Raw genomic sequence first — 22056 nt, forward strand, 5'->3', positions numbered from 1 at the left:
TCCGCCTATAAAAGGGGACCCCAGATACGTTATTCTATAAGCTCTAATCTTTCATCCAAAAACTCTGCTAAATTCTCCGTTCGAGCACTCCATTCTTGTTGAGACAGAGAACTGACTTGAGCGTCGGAGGGTCTTGCCGGAGCAACCCCACCTCCGGTTTAGACTTCTTTTGCAGGTCCCGGCGGCGACCGCGACTTCCCTGACTCCAGCTTCTCCGGCGCAAGCGGATTTTTGCACCAACAAGAAGTTATAAAAAGAAAAAGATATTTTCATCACTGAAAATTTATATAATTTTTAAATGATGAAAATATCCTTCACATTCTTATGACATCTTGTGGCCAAATATAATATAGCCACGGGATGTCATAATTTTTTCAGAAGATAAGAAATATTTTTATCATTCAAAATTTTAAATGAAAAAACTAAACTATAAACATTAAATATGTATTGAAAAGTGATGTCAACTTTGAATGCAATGTATAAAAAATTTCTCTACATTCCAATGATACCATCTATAAGCTCGGACGGAAGAAGAGAACGGAGGATTTCATATCGCAGAACTAGACTGGACTATGTACCACAGTATATGCCGTCGAAGCATTCAAGATCTGATGTTTATCTCAAAAACACTGCGAGGAAAGGAAAAAAAAAAAAAAAATCTTTCAGCGCAAACTGTTGTCAAGAAAAGGTGATGCAACCATTAATATCTAAGTGTCCGTGCACGGCCTATGGAATCATCTAAGTTCCATCAAATAGTAGTTATCTGAATCTTTTAACACCATACACTTGGCTTGTCCACCAGGAAACACATCCTCCAATGCAAGCTGGTGCTTTGAAGCTGGGACTAACAAAAAAAAAAAAAGGGGGGGGGGGGGGGCAACACAAGGCTTGTTGGGCTGGGCCAAGTTCTGTGTGGGAGAGCCATCCTTTAGCTAGACTTGGGTAGGGAGGTCGACAGCCTTGGCCGAACTTCGAATCCAACTCCTGGATTAGGTTTCGGTCAGTCCCGTGAAAACGTCAATATGTGCGCGCGCCAGCCCATCCCGCTCCCTTTTCCTCCCAAAATCCCATTCGTCTCGGATACCACCATCCATCACACACTCGGCCACCTCCACCCAAAACCCACATGACCACCCTGCCTACAATATCCCATCCCTACCAAACCTTTTCCACTCCAGCAAGCCTCCACTTATTCCCCATTTCTATGATTCTATCCTGTTGAGCAACGGTTGCATCCTTATTGAGTTCGAGCCGGGCAGACCCTAATTTAGCCCACACGCTTAAGCTCAAGGTAGTCTAGACTCTGGAAACATCATCATACGCCCACGTCTACTCCGTAGAGCCCAACATAATTCAAAGATACTCCCTCGGCCAGGAATATCCCGCTTCTGCTCTGGCTCTTTCTTCTTCTTGTTCGATTTTTCTTTTGGTTTCCCCTTGAGTTAAAATATATCAGGTTCCGAACTGCAACCCCTGAAACGCTTGGTCGTCACGGATCTTTCTCACGTTAGCTGAAACGTGGTCAACCAAACATCAGTTTCGACGGTCCCAACGCTGCTGATGAAGGATTAAGAAATTGTGCAAAATAGTCAATTTGGATAAGCCTTCTGTCAGAGCCACTCTTGCTCGAGCCCTGCCGATCCTAACTACTGTTAAAACGTTTCTCTTAGCAATTGTTAATCGATGTCGTGTTGTCGGCACTGGGGCCGGCCATGTGATCAGTAAATTTTTGCGAATCTTCTGCGCACCGAGTGCAGTCCACGTCGATCTTTCGTCTACTGCAAGAACTTTGTTATTATATATAATCACTGCAAAAATTGTTATTGCTGCTCTTACTGGAGAGTATGAACAAAAGAAGCACTTCCAACAAAGGAAGCTTTGGTTTGTCGTCACAGATCAGCGAATGGAAAGAGGGAAGAAAGCAATTTCACTGCATATTTTATCAACCAAAGAGAAGGTGTCTTGGATGGACGATCCTGATTGAATGGTGGGCTGGTTGTAATTTCATTGTAAGCAGATCTGGACCTGATAAGCTTTATAGATAGTAGTTAAGACTACTCTACCGGTGGGAGTGAAAACGACCTTCTCGTCTTGTTAAAAGTCAACAGGCCTCCGCGAATTTCTTAGGGAGTGGTTCAAAAAGAAAGTGCTCGATCGTTGCTTCCTTCGTCAATCCATGATGGGACATTTATATTTATATATTTATATATATAGGGATTTCGGAATCATATATGGGATGGTGCTATACGGCAAAGGCTCTAGCCCGTTCCCATTTCAACGTCAACCACTCACGTCTTCATCAATCGTGGCGGTCTCTAATGGCTTCTTCATACTCTCGATTCTTTCCCTCTGATCTGTTTGCTAGCGTAGGCCATGGGTGGTACCTCTCGACTACCTTTTTATGGATAGCTACGACATCGTGCAGAAGGATGAGCGCTTCTATACCTGGCATGTTCTTCCATGAACGCTCTGTAAACCCGCACCACTTCCATATTATTTTTTCCTGATGTTAAAAAGAAGCTGCTGAAGAGGTACCTTCACCCATTCCTAAAGAAAAAAAAAAAAAAAAACTAAGTTTAGTTAGCTGTTTTGATTTTTGGAAAATCTTTAAAACACACTTCTAATATTTAGTGCTAGCAAAATTTCTTTTTCTTTATCTGCAGTTCTACGTGGCTTCGTATGGTATGGGATCCTGGAGTTATATTTTTGATGGTTATATGAATATCAGAATTTATAGATCGCTATAATTTGAGGATTAATAGAGTATCATATTCAAGTCTAAGGCTGGCAGGCGTGCTTGCAGCTGATCATACCGTGGAACTGGTGTCTGGTTGCATGTTTAGGGTAACATAGGAGAGCAGAACTAAAACTGTTTGCTTGAGAGATAGTAACATAAATTTATTTGTAAATACTAATAAAATCTTATCCAATAACAAATATATGAAAAATGCTAAAAATTTAGATGTTTGTGAGATGAAATCCATTCTGATCGTGACCGTCTCCAATCTGCTTCAATAGTTCTTGACCATAAACAGGTTGAACCCAGGCACTGAAATAGGCCGTTTTCTGGGCCATTTTAGTGGATGAGACCCGCCTCGTTTGGGTCGGCCAAATCTATCCCAGCTAAGATTGTCTTTTGGACTTGTTCCGTGGACGCGTGGACGGCTCTAACTTTTCTTCGGAAAAGAAACAGTGCTCCTAGGAAATTGACCAACACTCCATTATTCAAAAAGAATCATCAGGAATCCTAGCTAAATCACCATCAAATGCAATATTACCAATACATTGGCAGCAAAATAGTCATCAGATTAAAATTAAAAAGGTTGGGATTTCCTTCAATATTTCGCATAACGTATTGTGGTATGTTATCAGAAATTCATGAAATTCAACTAGGTGTATACAAACTACATAGTTCTTCCAAACAGACACGAACTCGGACATTGGTGATCTACCAAGAATGTCCATAACGCATCTGTTCGTGCTGCATTCCAATATAATCAGAGATCCATTTGTGAGATTAATTGAGCATCCAATGAGAGAAATCCAGATTTTCTAATAGAAGCAGAACGTGGTACAGGATTAAAAATGATCGGATAATCCATGGAACAGTGTCACTCAGGTAAGATGGAGTTGCCAATGCTCGCCGAAACAAGATTTTCCATACCAATATACAGTAACTGAAGGAAACTACAATTAAATGCCTGATTATTTACAGAACATGTATAATATCACAGTATTCGTCCATCTTTTTCCTGCTACTTACCCTCACCCAAAGGTTGAATGAAAGAATTTCTTTTTTTTTTTTTTTTTTTTGAATGAACTTAACCAACAGTGACAGTCATGTAACAAAGAAAACTAAAACTTACAGGCTATAGCACAGGTACCGAAATGGCCATTGGCACTGAGACTGAAACATCTCCGCTACCAAAACTCGAACTCCGCCTCAACGGGTTGGCCCTCGCAGATGCGTGATCAAAAGCCCATCCACTTCCTAGTGCCATCATTGCTGGAGACTCGCACCTCTGGCACATCTTTGCGAGCAAGGCTGCTTTTCTTCTCGCCCTCTTCGTCCCCGTGAACAAGATAGTCTGAAGCAAAACACCCAAGGATGGCATCCTCGCCACCCTCTGGGTCAAGGCGAAGCCACCACGCTGGCACAGCTCCTGCAGCGCCGCGACCGCATTCTCCTTCCCCTTTGCAGTTCCACTCCTCATCAGCCCCATTAGACTATGGATCGCAGCCTCTTCGCTCCCGACCGCCTCTGCTACAATTGGCTCCTTCATGAGCAAAGCCAGTGCACCCGCTGCCTCCTCGGCCACCTCTTCATCTTCCACTGCTCCAACCAATGCAGAGAGTGCCCCCACGTCCATCATCCGGACCCAGCTTTCCGGGTGAGTCGAGAGATTGAACAACGCCATCACAGCATCCTTCCTCCCTCTCGGGCTCCCATCGGTCAACATGTTCGCCAATGCCTCCACCGCACCCGGCTCATCGATGATCCTTTTCTTGTATTCATGCACTGCCGACAGGCTGAACAACGTGGCTGCTGCATTCTCCCTCGCCTCCGTCGTCCACCCTTGTCTCAAAACACAAACAATCAATCTCAAACACCCTTCTTCGTCCATAATTCGGCTCTTGTTGCCATCGTGAATCGATAAGTTCAATATGGCAGTCACCGCATTCTCTTGAGCAACTGGATTGCACGAATAGAGGAGCGGGGAGAGGAGCGGGATCGCCCCGCTCTCCGCGATGAAAGCCCGGTTCTCCCTAGCAGTCTTCGCCAGCAACCGAAGCTCGCGGACGGAGACGGTCATCTCATCCTCCGACCCAGTCGAAAGCTGCCGAACCAAAATTTTAGCCGTCGCCTGGTTGGCTTTTACCGCGGCCTTGCTGGCGCACGCGGTGGCAATGCTCTCGGCAGAAGCTTCAGCGCTCTCAGGGGTGTCACAAGGTATTCCATGAGCAGTACACCACTGAGAAATTAGGTTTCGAAGGGCGCGATTGGGCACGAGGCGGTTGTGGGTGAGCATCTGGCCAGAATTAGGGCAGGTGCAGTGGCCTTCACCCATCCATTGGGTGATCGAGGCACGGTCATACGTCTGACCGGTGGAGGTGATCACCGGGTCTGTCATCAAATCAAGTGAAATCGGGCAGCAGAAGTCCTTGGGAATGGTGAAAGAGGAATCCAAACTCCCCTGGCTGGCCAATCCGTTTCTCAATTTGTTTGCTTGATTGCTGCATCTCTCGACGTCGATCTCTTGAAATCCAAAGAGCAGGAACCTGCAATACCTAGTGAGGGCCACGACCCCGCCGAGAAGGGAGAGATCGGCATCTTCTTCCTGGTTATAAATCTGCTCTTCCAAGAATTCAATCTCGGTACGGCAAGCCTTGGCATCTCGAATTCCCAACTGGTCGATAAAAGCCGCCCGCAGCTCCTCCGGGTCCGGCACCCCGCCCCGCTCGAATTCATTGAGGAAAGAGAAGAGCTTGCGGCGGAGCTCCTCGTCCTGCGGATGGATATAGAGCTTGGACCTCCTGGTCTGCCTATGGAGGAGCTCGATCTGCTCCTGGACGTCGGCGGAGAGATGGAGATCATCGAGGGGAGGATGTCGAGGAGCGTGGCTATTTCTTGGTTGAGGTCATGAAAATTGCCGGCGATCTGGGGGTTCCTGAGAAGGAGCCAAAGCCGGCTGGACTGCGAGCAATAATCGAGAAGGAGCTTGGCCCGATAGACCAGGATGTAGAGCTCTCTAAAGCAAAGGATAGCGGAGCGAGGGAAAGGAGGAGGAGGGGAGGAAGAAGAGGATAAGGAATCTTTAAGGAATTCGAAGAGGCAAAGGAGGATCTTGACCTTCCGGACGAGGGATCCGGAGTTCCGTCGCTGGAACTGGGCGTGGGAGGACGGCCGGGGATTGTTGTGGGAGGTGATAAGTTCGCCGGTGAGGCTGGCGAGGGTGTGGATGAGGGCGAGGTCGGAGAAGTCCGCCGGCGCGAAGAACGCCCCCGCCAGCGGCAATCTCCTCCGCTGAAGGGAGAGGAAAGCGAGCGCGGAGGACATCTCGGCGACCGCCGTCGGGTTTCGCCTCTGCTCCAAATCGAAAACCCAGAATCAAATTACAATTAAAAAATCTCCTTTTCCTTTTGTTTTTCTTTAGGAATGGGAATTGCGGATTCTTAGGGTTAACAGTTCGATGGAAGGGTGGTGGGGTATGGAACGTGAGGCAGTTAGGGAGGATAGGAAATCGAAGAAGGTGCTCCTCTGGATCGGGGGATTATTAGATTCGCAAAAGGAAGAGAGGATTGATATGAGAAAATACAGGAATATGGTTGGATGGCTCTTAAAATTGGGGAACGATGGCTTCCGCGTTTGTTGAGTCTGGAAATTTCGGGCGCTGCCTTTGGAAGGCACAAGCCGACCGCGATTTTGACGGCCCCCACCAGGCGGCCACAGGCCCACCACCACGGCAAGGGTAGGGTGGGAAACAAGCGTGACCCTTTCACGCAATTACTAGAGTGTACCGCAGTGTCGGGTGATGGTAGATGGGGGTATTCTCGTCATTACAACTCTTACTGGAGGGCGTACAGCGGGCGAGAGGTGGGGAAAGGCGTAGGAAGAAGCCATTGAGCCAAAGTCAACGTAGGCGTTTCGGACACGACAGGTAAAAAAAGGGCACCATGGGCCATGGGGCGCCCCGTTCCAAATAAAAATTTATTGCTATTTATTAGTGGCCTAATGGATTCGGTGAACGTACCGTCCCACTGTGCGGTGAAAGAGGACAGAAAGCTGAGCGATTACTTACCGTAGTCAAAAGTGAAAATAAAAAAAAGTAAAAATGAAATGGTTTTTTGTTTTATTTTTTGGAAAAATACTTGCAGTAGCGATCTAACTTGCTTGACGGGGGACGAACCGCTCGATGATTGATTACGGTGGTCGAAGAGGAAAAAAAACCAAGCATGCATCCGAGCATCGAGGCGAGAAGCCTCCCTCACCGCCATGATTAGAGGAAGCCCGCCGGAGCCGCTAAACAATTCACTGGACCGCAATTTTTTCTTTTTTTTGATTTTTTCTTTGTGCAGGTAAGCTACCGTAAAAATGATAATAGAACTTGAAGTGATGATTCTTATTTAGGTGTTAATCTATTCAACAAGCGTAATGTAACGAAATTATGGATCATCATTTGATAATTATTTTAGTATCTTCAAATTTTATTTGTTATTCACCAAGACAACGGCTCTTACTAGAATAGTCGTTACTTATTTTCAGATTAATTCATTTAAGAAATAAATTCAGAAAAGAAATTATTATATTTACTACAAAAGAGCAAGAAACAAGGCAATAATATTTGAGGACGTCGATAGAGTTGAAACTTCACATGGGAAGAACGTACCCAGGTAAATAGGAACGAGGAAATTACTTAAGGTTGAAAATAGATGGGATGAAAAAGATACCTAAATCTTCTCAGTTAGCTAATAACCATCTATCCACCATAACAAGTTATACTTATTAAAATTTATTCAAATTTATATGATATTTCTATCAAAAAAAATTTGTATGATATTTTTATTTAAAATATATTATGATAATTTATATTTTAATAATCAATTTTTTTCAAAAAATTCAATCCATTTTTTTTGTTGAATAAAAAAAATAAATAACTTTAAGATATCTTTGCCTTAGGTGGAAGGGACTTTCAAGATGAAAATGAGTGACTCATATTCCAACTATTTGGCTAAAGGAAGTCTCATTCTGAAGGTGAAGTAGGAAGAATAAGAATATCCAATCCTCTAAAATCAAATTCTAGCTCTCTTCTCAATATTCAAATCTCATTCCACTAGCTAAGTTTACATTAAAAAAAAAATACTTCTCTAATTAGTTAATATTTGAAAAAAAATATCCAAGCCAATCTGATTCTAAATTCAGTCACGAACCCAAAGCACCCATATTTTATTTTTATAATATCTTAAATTCTTTTCATCTATAATATTAAAAATATTAATAACATCAATAATTCCTATATTTGTACAAGTGTTTTCTTCTAAGCTCCTTTTAAAAAATAGATAATTTTAATAATTTTTATATCATACATATTATTTAAATATATCTAAAATTAAATATATTTTTAACATAAATTTGATGAATTAGTGATCCAAATACTTGATGAAATCAATCTCCATATAACATTTAATAACTAAACTTAGATCATTAATTATCTGGTTGTGATGCATCATATTAATCTTAATAGTGGATTTCATTCTCATCCTTTATGATTGTATTGCTTATGTTAGTTTTCATTATTTAATTTTACTCAAAATCTTATATATGTATGTATGTATATGTATATGTATGTATATGGATACACACACATACATGCATACATATAGAAAATATAAACATAATCAAATAACCAACTTGTATCCATATCCGTTTAAAATAAATATTGATATATTTAATATCTAATCTACATCTATATCCATTTAAAACAAAAATGAATACTAATTTTGATAACCTTTTAATATCCATTTTTATGTTTGTTGTCATCATATATTCTAATGATTTGGATAAAAAAATATAAATATAATTACTATCTAACTTGTATCTATATCCATTTAAAATAATATAAATACTAAATTTTAACAATCATTTGATTTACATATTTGTGTTTATTAAAAAAATATATATGTATAAATGAAATTAGTGCCCGCATATTTGATGCCTCCACCCATAGAGCTTTCCCTTCCTCGCTCTCATCACATCCTTTTTAAAGATCAGCTTTGCTTCTGCTAAAACCTATCTGATAAAATTGGCAGGTTGAAGGACGACAGTTGTTCTAGTCGGAGTGGGAGTTGATGTGCGAACAAAGAGATGATTTGAAATTGATAAAATTAATTCGTTGGAAGATCTTCCAATACGTAAGTCAAGTAAAATTTTGATATAATAGAGACAAGAAGATCAATCTAAAGTGAATGAAAAATATTAGTTAACAGATCGGTTATGAGATTAGATGGGATAAGATTTATACTCTAAACCTATTTATAAAGAGATGAGAGCATGATTCCACTGTACAAGCTTCAAGATCAACGGACAAGCCATAAGCATCCACTTTTATTTATCCCGTTGACTTCGCGGGCTGTAACCACTCTTCTTAATTTGTCCGAGTTTTAAACATGCTTGCCACATGTCACATTGTCATTGGATGGTAGATCCAAACGATAATGATGGAAGAGCATGGAATCTGATCCATATCAAGCTCCAAGATCACCCCCTCGTAAGCAGGCATGTCCATCGTGGTGGCGAGTAACCGATTCCCCAAGTGCTCGCGCACGATGTAGCCCAGACGATGTGGGTGGCGACAACATTGGACCCGGCCTTGATGGCCTCCGTGTTGCATGCACCAGGTGCAATTAGAATGCCTCAAATCCCATGATGGATAACACGCCACGCTACCCCTTGTATGTCACCAATTTCTGATTGCGCGCTATCCACCGTGGATAGCTCCGCGATTTGCCCTGGTTCACTTGCACTTGGTGCATACAATAGTAAGGGTCGTGTGTGACATGCAGGACTTGCCCGACAATGGAGCTGGAAAGGGGTGATGAGGACCATAAGGTCATGGAGCTCTGTAGTGGAGGGAGCTGTTCTCTATATATATACTCGTAGATCAGGTAGCATCTGCCTCCTTCCAAGTCGGCGCAAAAGCCTTCCATCCACCTGCGTTTCCAAGAAAAGGCCATGAGAAAAGAATTATGTAACAGAAGCTAGAGGGAGCAATGAAGAAGAAACTAACAATTGGGAGCACCGCCCGTTGGTCCCCGGGTAATCATACATCACCCATTTCTCAGCGAACCGGTTCTTAGCTTTTTCCCCATTGCCAACCACTTTCCCACTATCCTCTAGCCCTACTGTTTTGTCCGCTGGAATGTCCGACATTGCAATATCCCTCCACTGGATCCCATGACAGCACAAATCCCATTTCAAGCATGCACTCAAAAAATGGATCCATGCTTGCACATGGTACAAGGAACCCCTAGGGCCAATGGTTTTGAGTGCTGCAGGAGGTTCTAACCTTATGAAAACATCGCTGTAGGCCACCATGACATTGTTGTAGCAAAGGAATAGAACGCTGGGAGGTCATGAAGACGTACAAGTAGGTGTAATATGGTTGTAGCAGCGGGATAGAATGCTGGAAAGTGAAGTAGCTACATGTCATGTTCCCGGTGCAGTTCAAAACATAGATGTCATCCAAGTAAACAATATTCAGAGCGATTAAGACTCTCTGATCGTCTTTGAACTTAACACCATTTTCAGGATTGGAGGAGGACCGCAATCCATGGATGAGACAGAGGAAGCGGCTCTTTAGAGAGGGGGTGGAGGTGAAGCCGAAGCCTCTTTGAACAGCTGGTGCTGGCGGCTGCCGAGGACGGACGGGGAAGAGGAGAATTTGGAGCGCAGGATGAAGTTGACGGTGGCAGGGATCGATAGGCAAAAGAAGAAAAAAATATTCGTTGCAACGGTGATATTATATTAAATTTATAAAAAATCAATAAAAATTTTTATATTTTATCTATTGTCGTATATTTCATCGGTTCTTATGGATAATATCCCATACTATCCTCCTATATTTTATCTATTTTCGACCGTTGATTAGTTTGTTACAACAGTGATGTGGTATCACCGTTGCAATAAAAATTTACTAAAGAAAAGGAAGGGCGGCCTATTACCGTAAAAAATAGTGGAGGGTCATCACCATCTTAGTTCCCATTCAAAGATAAGTCACTCGTTACTGAATGATAAACTCACGAGCCAGTGGAGAGAAATTATACCATACACCCTATGTACCACATGAAATACATCATGCCAGCCATCTCGTCTTATTTATGTGAGCCATAAGAAACCATAAATGTATAATGAATGGAGCCCACATAACCGAGCTCATAGAAACGAGAGACGAAGTGATTGGAGTGATGCACTATCACATGGTATAGGGTATACTTTCAAGTTAGCATAGGATTCTATTGCTTGATTTCTGCAGGCCCACTTTTAATATCAAATTCAGCTCATCAATGAAAATATCATTGCAGAATAAGTTACTTCTGTGAAAATGATACTTAGGGCATGTGTGAATTTTCTTATAGAATTGCGTTGAAAATGATGTAGTAACTTGTGGATTCGGCCAATCCACAAATACCACAGACTGAGATAGAAAAAATATCTAGAAATAGTTTTAAAGTGAATCAGCTTGAATCGCATAGAGAGAAAAAAAAGGATTTGCTAAGATCTTTTGTTCCCTTATAGAACCCACTTCAAAATTGTTTATAGGTTTTTTATGAATACATCTTTCAACATGTGGACTGTAATTTTGTTGGTCATGTAGGCCCAATCCACAAATCCTATGCGATTTTCAATTCCAGGAACATTCAAACAAATCCTTAGTCATAAATTTTTATATAATTTTTTTTCAAAATAAATGAGTATCAAAAGTTATAGTACATACAGGCCTGAACAAGTAATTTCGTCCTAAGAAAAAGGCTTGTGGCTAAAATTCATCCAGCTCACTGTAGCTTTCATGGGCAACGAGATGTGGGTACTCTAGTTGCAATGAGGTGTTGGTTGCTGAGAGGAGACATTATTGGTTGGTCCAATTAAATCTACCAACTCAAGGAAAAAGAGAGCAATATAGATATGTTTGTCCCCGTTAGTTAGTGGTTGTAACTGGTCCATAAGCTGTTGATCGGATCCAAGCCAATAGGATTCGGAGGATGGATGTGGCTGGCCGCATAGTTCGCGCATTTGAGACAAGGTACCAACATCATCCTTTAAATGTCTCCTTATTAGCCACTTCCAAAGGAGAAATTGTTGATTGAAACAGTTCTACTATGTATATCTTATACCATCTAATAACAAACAAACATACCTTTTAAGAAAATAAATTTTTTCTCATTCAAAATAATAAAAATTATCAGCTAGCCAATCATAATTAATCATAATTTTTTTTAATTTAAAATTTTCAATCAAGTATAGATAATAATATATTTTTTCAATAATAAATAATATATTTATTTATATTTGATAATATAAGATATACGTAATAGAACTATTCTAATCAATAATTTTTTCTTTCAAAATGAAGCAGTCTGCTCCATTCGGCCAACCAGAAAAGCGCTAGCTCATCCACATCATCATCTCTTGTCTACCGAGAAACCAATAATTCGAACACCTCAGGTTCAATAAAATTACCCATATCAATATGTTATGATTTTTTTCAGCTTTCTTTTGCACTATCTTATTACAAGTCTGTTATTTGTTACGTATCAGGTCGACAGACATTTTATCTGTTTGAACTTACGTTTAATCAATATTATAATTAAATATTCAATCTTTACACCAATTTACGTACCCCTTTTACCTTGAGGAAGACAAGTAAAATATCTTGCCTCATGGTTTACGTTGAATTAGTCGCTCGTTGTTCCTTAATCAAAAAAAGAAATTAGTTGTCTATTGAAATGAAATTGCTCAAACACAGTTGCTAAAATTTGCATCTTATCCACTAGATATAAATACTACACAAGTAGGACTTATGCACCTGCTTTTCTCCTGTACAGTGTACCTAAACTCGCGTCTCTATCTGGCATGCTTACCACACAGTTTGAGACCTGTTTGTCAACCAAAGAGAGGCTTGTGCTGGTGAGTGTTTCTTGTGCTATGATTCGAGTAATACTAATCCTGCATGCCAAACATTGAATAGAACGTGTCATCCAATATGTGGCAAAGTTTTTGTTGCCGCTGGACTCTGGAGATCTTAATAGAAAATCGAGCTGAAGATCGGCTTGAGGATGAGTTTGGAGTTCGGTGGAAGATTGAGGATCCCTTCAACTAGCAACCAAATATTCATTTGTTGAGTTTATTTGATGGGATATCCTTTAATGTTTAAGTTAGCTCAAATTTAAAGAAAAATCGGAAGAGAAAGAATAAATGCTCATTTCTATTTCTCAAAAAATACTTACTTGAAGATCCCTCCATATCCTATATATATATATATATATATATATATATATATATATATTATATATATATTATATATATATATATATATATTATTTTAATATTATATATTATATATATAGCTATAGTACTTCTTTATAATATTTTATTATAAAAATTATTTTAAATATTATATATTATTATTTTATATATAAATTTTTAAATTAATATTTTATTTTATTTTTTTTTTTTTTCCTTCTTTATGCATGGCTTCTCTGCGCCCCCTTCTCTGGGCCCCACTCGCGGCTCCTCCGCACCTACCCGGCCCCCGCATGGCTCCTCTGCCCTCATCTCCATCCCCTCCAATGCCGCAACTCCTCTGCCCCCCTATTGTCAATCCTAAGCCCGCAGCTTCTCTGCACCGCTCCTGCCCACCCCACGCTTGTGGTCCTCCCTTGGCGGTGCTCGCTACTGCTCTGTGCTGTCCACCCCTCCAGACACCTGCCACTGCTCTACACCCTCGACCCTCCAATGGCCTACAGCTAGGCCATCGCAGCTGCTCTGCGTCCTCCCGGATAACTTATGACTTCTCCATACCACTGCCTCCCCGGCGTGCACCTATGGTTCCCACTCATCCCCTCCCTGTCGGTAGCCCGCTGCTGCTCCATGCCACTGTTCCTCCTAGCATGCATCCGTGGTTCCCACCCACCCTCCGTCGGTGGTCCACAACTACTCTGCACCATCATCCCTCCACCACCTCATCCCCATCCTGCTGGCGACCCACGGCTACTCCATGCCACCGTCCCTCCCAATGTGCACCCGCGGTCCCCCCCCCTCAGCCTTTGATGGCCCATGAAGAAAGCTTTCTCAACAAAAAAAAAAAAAATCAATTTAATATGATATGAAACGATTTCGATTATTAAAATATTTATCACATCAACCATTCACATAGCAAAACCCATATATAATATATATATATATATATATATATATAATAAAAAATATATATATATATATATAGTCAAAATTATGGACAATTATTATGCCTATAATGGGCCATCATTTGATAGTTATTGCACCCACGATGTCAAATTTACCGCTCCACGATCATGCAAACAAAGAAAACAATCTGAAAGGTTCTATAAGGACCTATTTCACTATGTGTCGCCAGTATGTCTCCCAAGATGAGCTTGGCAACTATCTGAGGCCGAGATAGAATATTTTCCATAAAATTTGAGCAGTCGGGTCGGTAAACAGCCGAGGTTGAATAATTCGGTTATCCCAATAATAGTTTGAAAGGAGAGGATAATGTTTTTATCAAAAGTAGATTTATAAGTGCTTTGTGTTGAGAAAACACTCAATAAAGCTAAAGTTCATATTAACAGCAAAACTCGATACACAGTACAGCATGTATCTCCTCTTCAATAACCGTGTGTACAAGATCGGTTCAGAGGAGAATACAATATTGTTGACTAATTTTCCAGAGATATTCACTCCAATCAAAAGTCCAAGTCAATTGTATGATTCTTCAAAGGACAGTAGTTCTAAGCTTGCGCACAACCAATTCTATATGCAGCGTCCCCCTCGTCCTTGACCAACGCATGGTTATTTAATTTTTTTAATATCATTTCCTTCTCTTCTGCTATCAATATCATTTCCTTCTTTCAAATTGCATTAAACACAGAGGAACCATAGACAATTTAGACATGATCTGGCGCATCCAACGAGAGTCAAAAATGTCTTTTTCTTGCCTCTACGATGGACCAATCAATCCAATTAGCAAACAAAGTTTGGTTCTTCTACCCAGACTGAATCAAGGATGGATGACTTGGAATGATGGTTGCATTGGACTTCAGTGCAACCCCATCTTTTTCCAAGGCATCCTCTTTATTTATTTATTTATTTATTTATTTATTGGCTTGGACAAGCAAATTACACGTCTGTCACTCTGCTCTTGCTCTTTTTCTACCAATTTGAAAGGTCACCTACCGAAACTACCGAGCAAACCACCACCATCCAAGAAGAAAGAATTAATTGAAAGAGCTTACCGAGGAAGCAAAACAAAAACGTATCAAACGGATCAATCTAAGCCAGTCTTAACGACCCCACTCAGCCAACCCTGAACACCAAAATCTTGCATTCCCATGACTAATGTTCTCACCGTAGTCAGGACCACAACTGGAGGTATTAGCAATGGCCATTAGAATCTAGCGTAAGATGGCCACTATCTCGCCTTCCACCCCATATTAACAATTGAGGCTTCTTCTCAGGTCTTCCGTGTTAGCAATCAGATGTGGAAATTATTGCTAGTAGGTCCCTTCCTTTAGCTGCAGTGAAACCGTGTACATCGAAACAGCCAAGAAAATTCACATGATCGTGCCAACAAGAGAAAGTACCCATGATTTATAAGTTCCCAAATCCACCTTGACCTTAAGCTTGAAAAATTCCGTGATAATGATATGAATATGTATGCCATCGCAGTGATAATATTTGCTCTTGTTAGGATTTGACGTCTCGAGATTCAGCCCACATTGAGCCCACAGCGAGGTTCGCGGCGAAAAACGGAGTCCAACGAGATCAAGATCACCTGAAACGGAGCTCGGATGGAGGAGATACGAGCTTTTGAAGTCGGCACGAAAATCGAGGCGGCGGAGGACCGTCGGTGACCGGCGGCGGGCGGCGGCGGCAGCGGCACGGCCGAGGCGGTGGCGCGCGGGACGCGCGACCCAGGCCCAGGCCCATGCGGGACGCACGACCCAGGCCCGCGCAGGACGCGCGACCCAGGCCCGCGACCCTTTGCCCCGGTCCACCGTGGACTGGGCGGTCCACGGCGGGGCCTGTGGACCGCGTGGGCATTTCCCACGCATTTCTCGCGGTCCACGAAAGTATTTCGTGGACCGAAACGCGATCGGACGGCCCAGAGAGATTGCGGTCTTGATCCGACGGTTCAGGGGGTTTTTTGGCTTTGTTTAGGACTCCTAATCCCTCTCTAATCAAGTTTAAACTCGGTTTAAGCCTTTAAAAAGGCCTGAGACGAAACAGAGGGGAGTGCGGTTCAGGTTTCTCGCCGTACGAAGGCCGTACGAACCCGAGAAGAGAGAGAGGGGCGAGAGCGCTGTGAGAGAAGGAGCAGGAGGCTCCTGGACAGCGGTCGTCAGGCTCTTCAGGGGTTCGGGGGGTCTCCAAGAGAGAGAGAGCTTTTGTGAGGGGAACTTCAGGTGAGAGAGAATTGGGTGTACAAGGGTTAAGGGTGAGGTCTCCTCTTGTAAAATTTCTTTTTCATAGTGAAGTTTGCATGCCCCGTGGAGCCGAGCCCTTTTGTGGCTGATCCACGTATTTTGATTGTTTTTCCTTTTGTTTTGTTTCTTCTTTCTTCCTACTGCATCGCGTGGTACTGGAAAGATCTTGAGAGGTGGTGTCCTGGACAGACATCCACCCAACAAGTGGTATCAGAGCAAGACGGTACAAGGACGCAGATTGCAGTGGTGGTGAGCAAGACTGAAGATGGAGAAAACAGGAACAATCAAGATGGAGATCAACAAGTTTGATGGTAAGAGCAATTTCTCCTTGTGGCAGGCAAGGGTGAAGGACGTGCTCATCCAACAGGGGTTGATCGATGCTCTCTTGTGCGATGAGAAGCCGACCACCATAGAGGTGCGAGATTGGAAACGGCTACAGATGCAGGCGGTGAGTACCATCCGCATGTACCTGGCGGATGAGGTGGTGATCCATGTGCTAAGCGAGACTTCCCCGACGGTGCTGTGGTCGAAGCTCGAGGAGTTGTACATGGCGAAGTCTCTCACCAACACACTTTTCCTCTGGAGGCAGTTTTACCAACTGCGGATGACTGAGGGACAGAGCGTGCAGGAGCATCTGAGCCACTTCCAGAAGATCCTCACCGACCTTCTCAGCGTTGGCGAGAACGTTGAGGAGAAGACCAGGGCGCTGGTTTTGCTGGCGTCGCTTCCTTCTTCGTACGAGTCCTTGGTGACTGCTCTTCTAGTAGGGAAGAGCACTGTCAAGATGGACGAGGTCACCGCGGCGATACTCCAGAACGAGGTTCTCAGGAGAGAAAACCCAACTTCGAGCTCAGGTGTCGATAGCTCAACTTTGGTGGCTTTTGGAGGTGCAGGAGGCAGTAGACGGAGCGACAGAAGATCGCAACCAGGGCGGTCTAAGTCCAGGAGGGACTTGAGCAAAACCAGGTGTTACCGGTGTGAAGAGTTGGGGCATCTAGCCAGAGATTGTCCTCAACTGAAAAATCGGACGGTGGCTGCTGTAGCGACGGCCGGCAGTGATTTAGATGGAGATGTCTTTGAGATATCTGACGAGGTATCTGCTTCTTCCCAGCAGTGGATATTAGATTCTGCATGCCCCTATCATGTGTGTTGCAGAGAGGAGCAGTTTGACTCTCTGGAGAACAGTGAGAGCACTGTATATCTGCCGGATGGATCGAGCTGTGCGATCAGAGGCATTGGGACGGTCAGCTGGAGGACACATGACGGTGCAGTGAGGAGATTGGGGGAGGTCCGATACATACCCGATTTCAGGTGGAATCTTATCTCACTTAGCAGACTGGATTCGAGAGGCTACAGGACGGTAGCTGGTGGAGGAATCCTGAGGGTGCTACGCGACGATAGGATTGTGCTGGAGGGGAAGAAGGGAGCAGAGGACATTATTACCTGGCAGGGAGCCCAGTGCGAGGTGGAGCATCGGGAGCCAGGTGGAGCCCAGAGCGAGGTGGAGCTCCAGGAGGCGGATCGGGCACGAGACAAGAGACTCGGGAGGACGAGAAGCGACGTCGCAAGGTAAGATTCCTATTGCCGCAGGATGATGCCCCGAGCAGGTCTCAGGTCAGGAGGAGCACAGCATACGACGGAGATGGATCGAGCAGCCTGGCTCGACTCCCATGTTTGCCCATCCATGATCAGCAGGCGATTGCCCCAGGGCATGGGGGCGAGGAGATTCAGAAGCTCTCGGAGTTTGGAGGAGGCCGAATATCGAGTCGAGGTGAAGATTGTTAGGATTTGATGCCTCGAGATTCAGCCCACAGCGAGGTTTGCGGCGAAAAACGGAGTCCAACGAGATCAAAATCACCAGAAACGGAGCTCGGATGGAGGAGATACGAGCTTTTGAAGTTGGCACGAGAATCGAGGCGGTGGAGGACCGCCGGTGACCGGCGGCGGGCGGCAGCGGCGCGGCCGCAGGCGGTGGCGCGCGGGACGCACGACCCAGGCCCAGGGCCCGACCAGGCCGCGGGACGCGCGACCCAGGCCCGCGACCCTTTGCCCCGGTCCACCGTGGATCGGGCGGTCCACGGCGGGGCCTGTGGACCGCTTGGGCATTTCCCACGCGTTTCTTGCGGTCCACGAAACTATTTCGTGGACCGGAGCGCGATCGGACGGCCCAGAGAGATTGCGGTCTTGATCCGACGGTTCAGGGGGTTTTTTGGCTTTGTTTAGGACTCCTAATCCCTCTCTAATCAAGTTTAAACTCGGTTTAACCCTTTAAAAGGGTACTGTGACGAACAGAGGAGGTGTGGTTCAGGTTTCTCGCCGTACGAAGGCCGTACGAACCCGAGAAGAGAAAGAGGGGCGAGAGCGCTGTGAGAGAATGAGCAGGAGGCTCCTGGACAGCGGTCGCCAGGCTCTTCAGGTGTTCGGGGGGTCTCCAAGAGAGAGAGAGCTTTTGTGAGGGGAACTTCAGGTGAGAGAGAATTGGGTGTACAAGGGTTAAGGGTGAGATCTCCTCTTGTAAAATTTTTTTTTCATAATGAAGTTTGCATGCCCCGTGGAGGCGAGCCCTTTTGTGGCTGATCCACGTATTTTGATTGTTTTTCCTTTTGTTTTGTTTCTTCTTTCTTTCTGCTGCATCGCATGGTACTGGAAAGATCTTGGGAGGTGGTGTCCTGGCCAGACATCCACCCAACAGCTCTCATGCTTGTCTACCTTCAAATGTATCAGATCCTCCAATCAGTTCATTCTGCTCTGGTGGAACTTTCTGCACCCGGACTGACTAACATTTTAGAAAAAAATGGAGAAACTATGTCAGTAGTATGGAAAGCAACTGTAATTTTTGAATATTTGCAATTCAATAGATAGAATGGGAAGATGTCAGATGATGATGACTGGATGCATTCATACATATCCAAGAAAAGAGAGAAGTTTTTCTGGGAACACTCTCTCCAAACCCATAATTTTCTTCACTTTATTTCCCTTCTCTGTGTTCTTTCTTTCTGTTCTTCGTTCTCCTTGACCGGCACCATCTTTTGAATTATGCTAAGTCCAGATCAAATCTCAAATCTGATAATCAAGACATACTGCAATTTGTTTTACATTCTCACCTCTGTTCAAGCATGCACTGAAACCAAAGACCATTCTTATTCCCTTAAATCCCAGACTAATCCTCTCTAAAAATTAGACTCCAGAAAGAGTTTGATCTGGATTTACGCAAAAATCAGAACAGCAAGCACTCGTCAAGGTTTTTACTTTTCCAACCACTTCCTATCCTCTCGAGAAACCAGGTATTGTACTCGAATAAAATCATAGGCCTTGCTCTTCTAGTTTTACATGGTGGGAATTTTTATAGTAAGGAAAAATAGTGGAATGTAATATAATAAGGCTTGATACTGGTTGTATTGTCTCACATCTTAAGTCATAATCTTTTTATGGGATTCACATATGTAAAAGAGGCGTTTTTTTAAACTATGTACACCTTACAAAATAATATCATGACTTTCTCATTAGCTTATTTCAACAATTCAAGGATTGATGTAAAAAGAAGCCAATTTATATCCATTTCCAAGAGGTCCCACAGACAACCCTTTTTTTCTAATCAGGGTCCCTTTTTTTCATCAACTTTCGCAACTGACTAATGGTTTTATATGATTGCTCTCCATCTATCTCAAAAAAAAAAAAAAAAAAAAAAAAAACGAAAAAAAAAAAGGAAAGAAAAGACACTTTTGCAACTTATGGTAGTCTAAGCTAAAAGCTTCATATCAAATGATAGAGTTAACCCGGACCAATTTTTTAACAACAATGTGCATGTGCAAGCTTCAACATAAAATATCATTTTCTAAAATTCATGGTAAATAGACTAGGGGGACTCAAGAAATGGAAGACTTGTGCAGATTAGAGACGCGGAGAGAATTTTGGATTGAAGGTAGAGATTAGAAGATGGGAAAGGCAATCAGCTTGCCTCGAAGGGATGCAATTGGGTGGCCTGGAGAGGAGCAAGGAAAGGGTCGGCCCGATGGTGTTCTAGGCAAAATCTATAGATTGAGAATGTTGAAAAGATGAATTTTGCTATGATATTTTTTTTATAATATTTTATTATAAAAAATATTTAAAATATTTTATATTATTATTTTTATATATTTTATTTTTATTAAAAAATAATATTTAAATATTTTTTTCTTTCTTTCTTCTTTTTCTTTCTGCTCGGGCTTTTTTGCGCCCGCCACCCCTTCTCCTCTGGCACCACCCGTGCCTCCTCTATCCCCCTTGGGCTTGTCCACGGCTCCTCTGCCCTCATGTCCCCCACCCCTCCAGCGCCCGCGATTCCCCCACCACACATCTTGACATCGATGGCTTCGGCGCCCCCACACATCCCACCAGCCCCGCTTGCACCCATGGTTCCCACCCCTCTCTTTGGTGCCTGCGGCTTCTGCGCCACCCCCCACCCCCACAACCCCCACCTTAGGCCCCCCTCTTTGACACCTATGGCTTCTGCAACCCCCACCCCACTCCGCCCATGCTCGCGGTTTCTATCCCTCTCCAACCCCTCTCTCCAATGCAAATGGCTTCTACACCAAACCCCTCCCCCCGCTCCCCCCCACCCCTAAACTCCACCTCAAGCCTCGCTCTTTGACGCCCATAGCTTCTGCACTTCCCCCCACCTAGCCCCACACACCGACAGTTGCCGCACCCCCCCTCGATGTCGATAATGTCTGTGGGCCTCAGTCCCACGTGCACTTGCGGTTTCCCTTGGCCAGGGGCTTCTCCATGCCACCACCACCCCACCCATGGTTCTTCTGCCTTTATGGCTCATGACGAGAACTTTTTGAGAAAAAAATTTAATTTAATTATAGTATGAATTAGTTTTAATATTTAAATATTTACTACACTAGCCATGCACATAGATACTTTAATTAGTTGAAATCTGAATGATCCATATTTAATCTAACGATCAGAAATAAATAAATAATAAAAAGATTAAAATATCTTTTAAAGCACTAATAAAATCTCAAAAAGAATTATTTCGTTAGTTGCTTGTTGAATGCTAACTTTCTATGAAATCGGCAAACTTCCAAGACGAGATTGTCTGAGTGAGCTTGAATGGAACTCGTCCACGAAAGTAACATATAGATTCTCAAATAAATCCCAAATTACTTATAAGTCATTAGTTTACAAGCTTTATGACTTGTAGGAAATAGTTACTAATTTCATAGTATATTTTTTTTTTCAAGTAAATTACTTATGGCCCCTTGCTTGAAGATTAAGTTATTTATTAGCTTCTAACCTCCTAGCTTCATGCGCTGCCGACTTCAGTTTATATAGAGAAGTTAGATGTCTGGAAAACTACTTACAGATCCTTAATTGAATATTAAATTACTCATTATTCCCCATCCACAAGCTTCGTATGTCTTCTATTGATCCGGCAAACAGAGGTTTAGCAGTGGATTTTGGGGCTTCTTGCTGCTCCTACCGTGACGGGATATTGGGGCGACGGAGGTTTACCGGTGGGAAAAGGTTGGGAGTTTGGGTCGGGCGGTGAGAGTCGTGCCTTATCACCTCGCTAAACTGATAGGCAAGAGGGCGAATTTCTATCTCATGTCATTTTCCGCCCTCTACCCCTCTTTATAAACTTCTTCCGACAGCGAGAGGATTAGACCGTTGGGCGCCAAAAGGAGGAACAGAGATGTACAATATATATATTTTTTTTCCTTCTGGCAAGATGGGGTAAACATACAAATTTAATTAAAAAAAAAATAAAAAGAAAAACCCACTACGAAAGAACATGAGGATATTTTGAGTGTCGATCCGTAAAATTTTCGTCTGAATGTCCTGCAATAAAGT

At 43.2% G+C, this 22056-nt stretch overlaps 1 protein-coding gene across 1 annotated transcript; it reads right to left on the reverse strand.

Annotated features, from left to right (window-relative positions):
* Positions 1-2187: 2187 nt before the first annotated feature.
* Positions 2188-6385, reverse strand: LOC105040582 (U-box domain-containing protein 17-like). The gene is given in 3 exon segments (XM_010917171.4): positions 2188-2547; positions 3867-5599; positions 5602-6385. Coding segments are annotated over 2 exon segments (2187 nt in total). The 5' UTR covers positions 6059-6385; the 3' UTR covers positions 2188-2547; positions 3867-3869.
* Between the last annotated feature and the right edge of the window lie 15671 nt (positions 6386-22056).

This window comes from Elaeis guineensis, chromosome 3, assembly GCF_000442705.2.
Source record: "Elaeis guineensis isolate ETL-2024a chromosome 3, EG11, whole genome shotgun sequence".
In the NCBI taxonomy this organism is placed as follows: Eukaryota; Viridiplantae; Streptophyta; class Magnoliopsida; order Arecales; family Arecaceae; genus Elaeis; species Elaeis guineensis.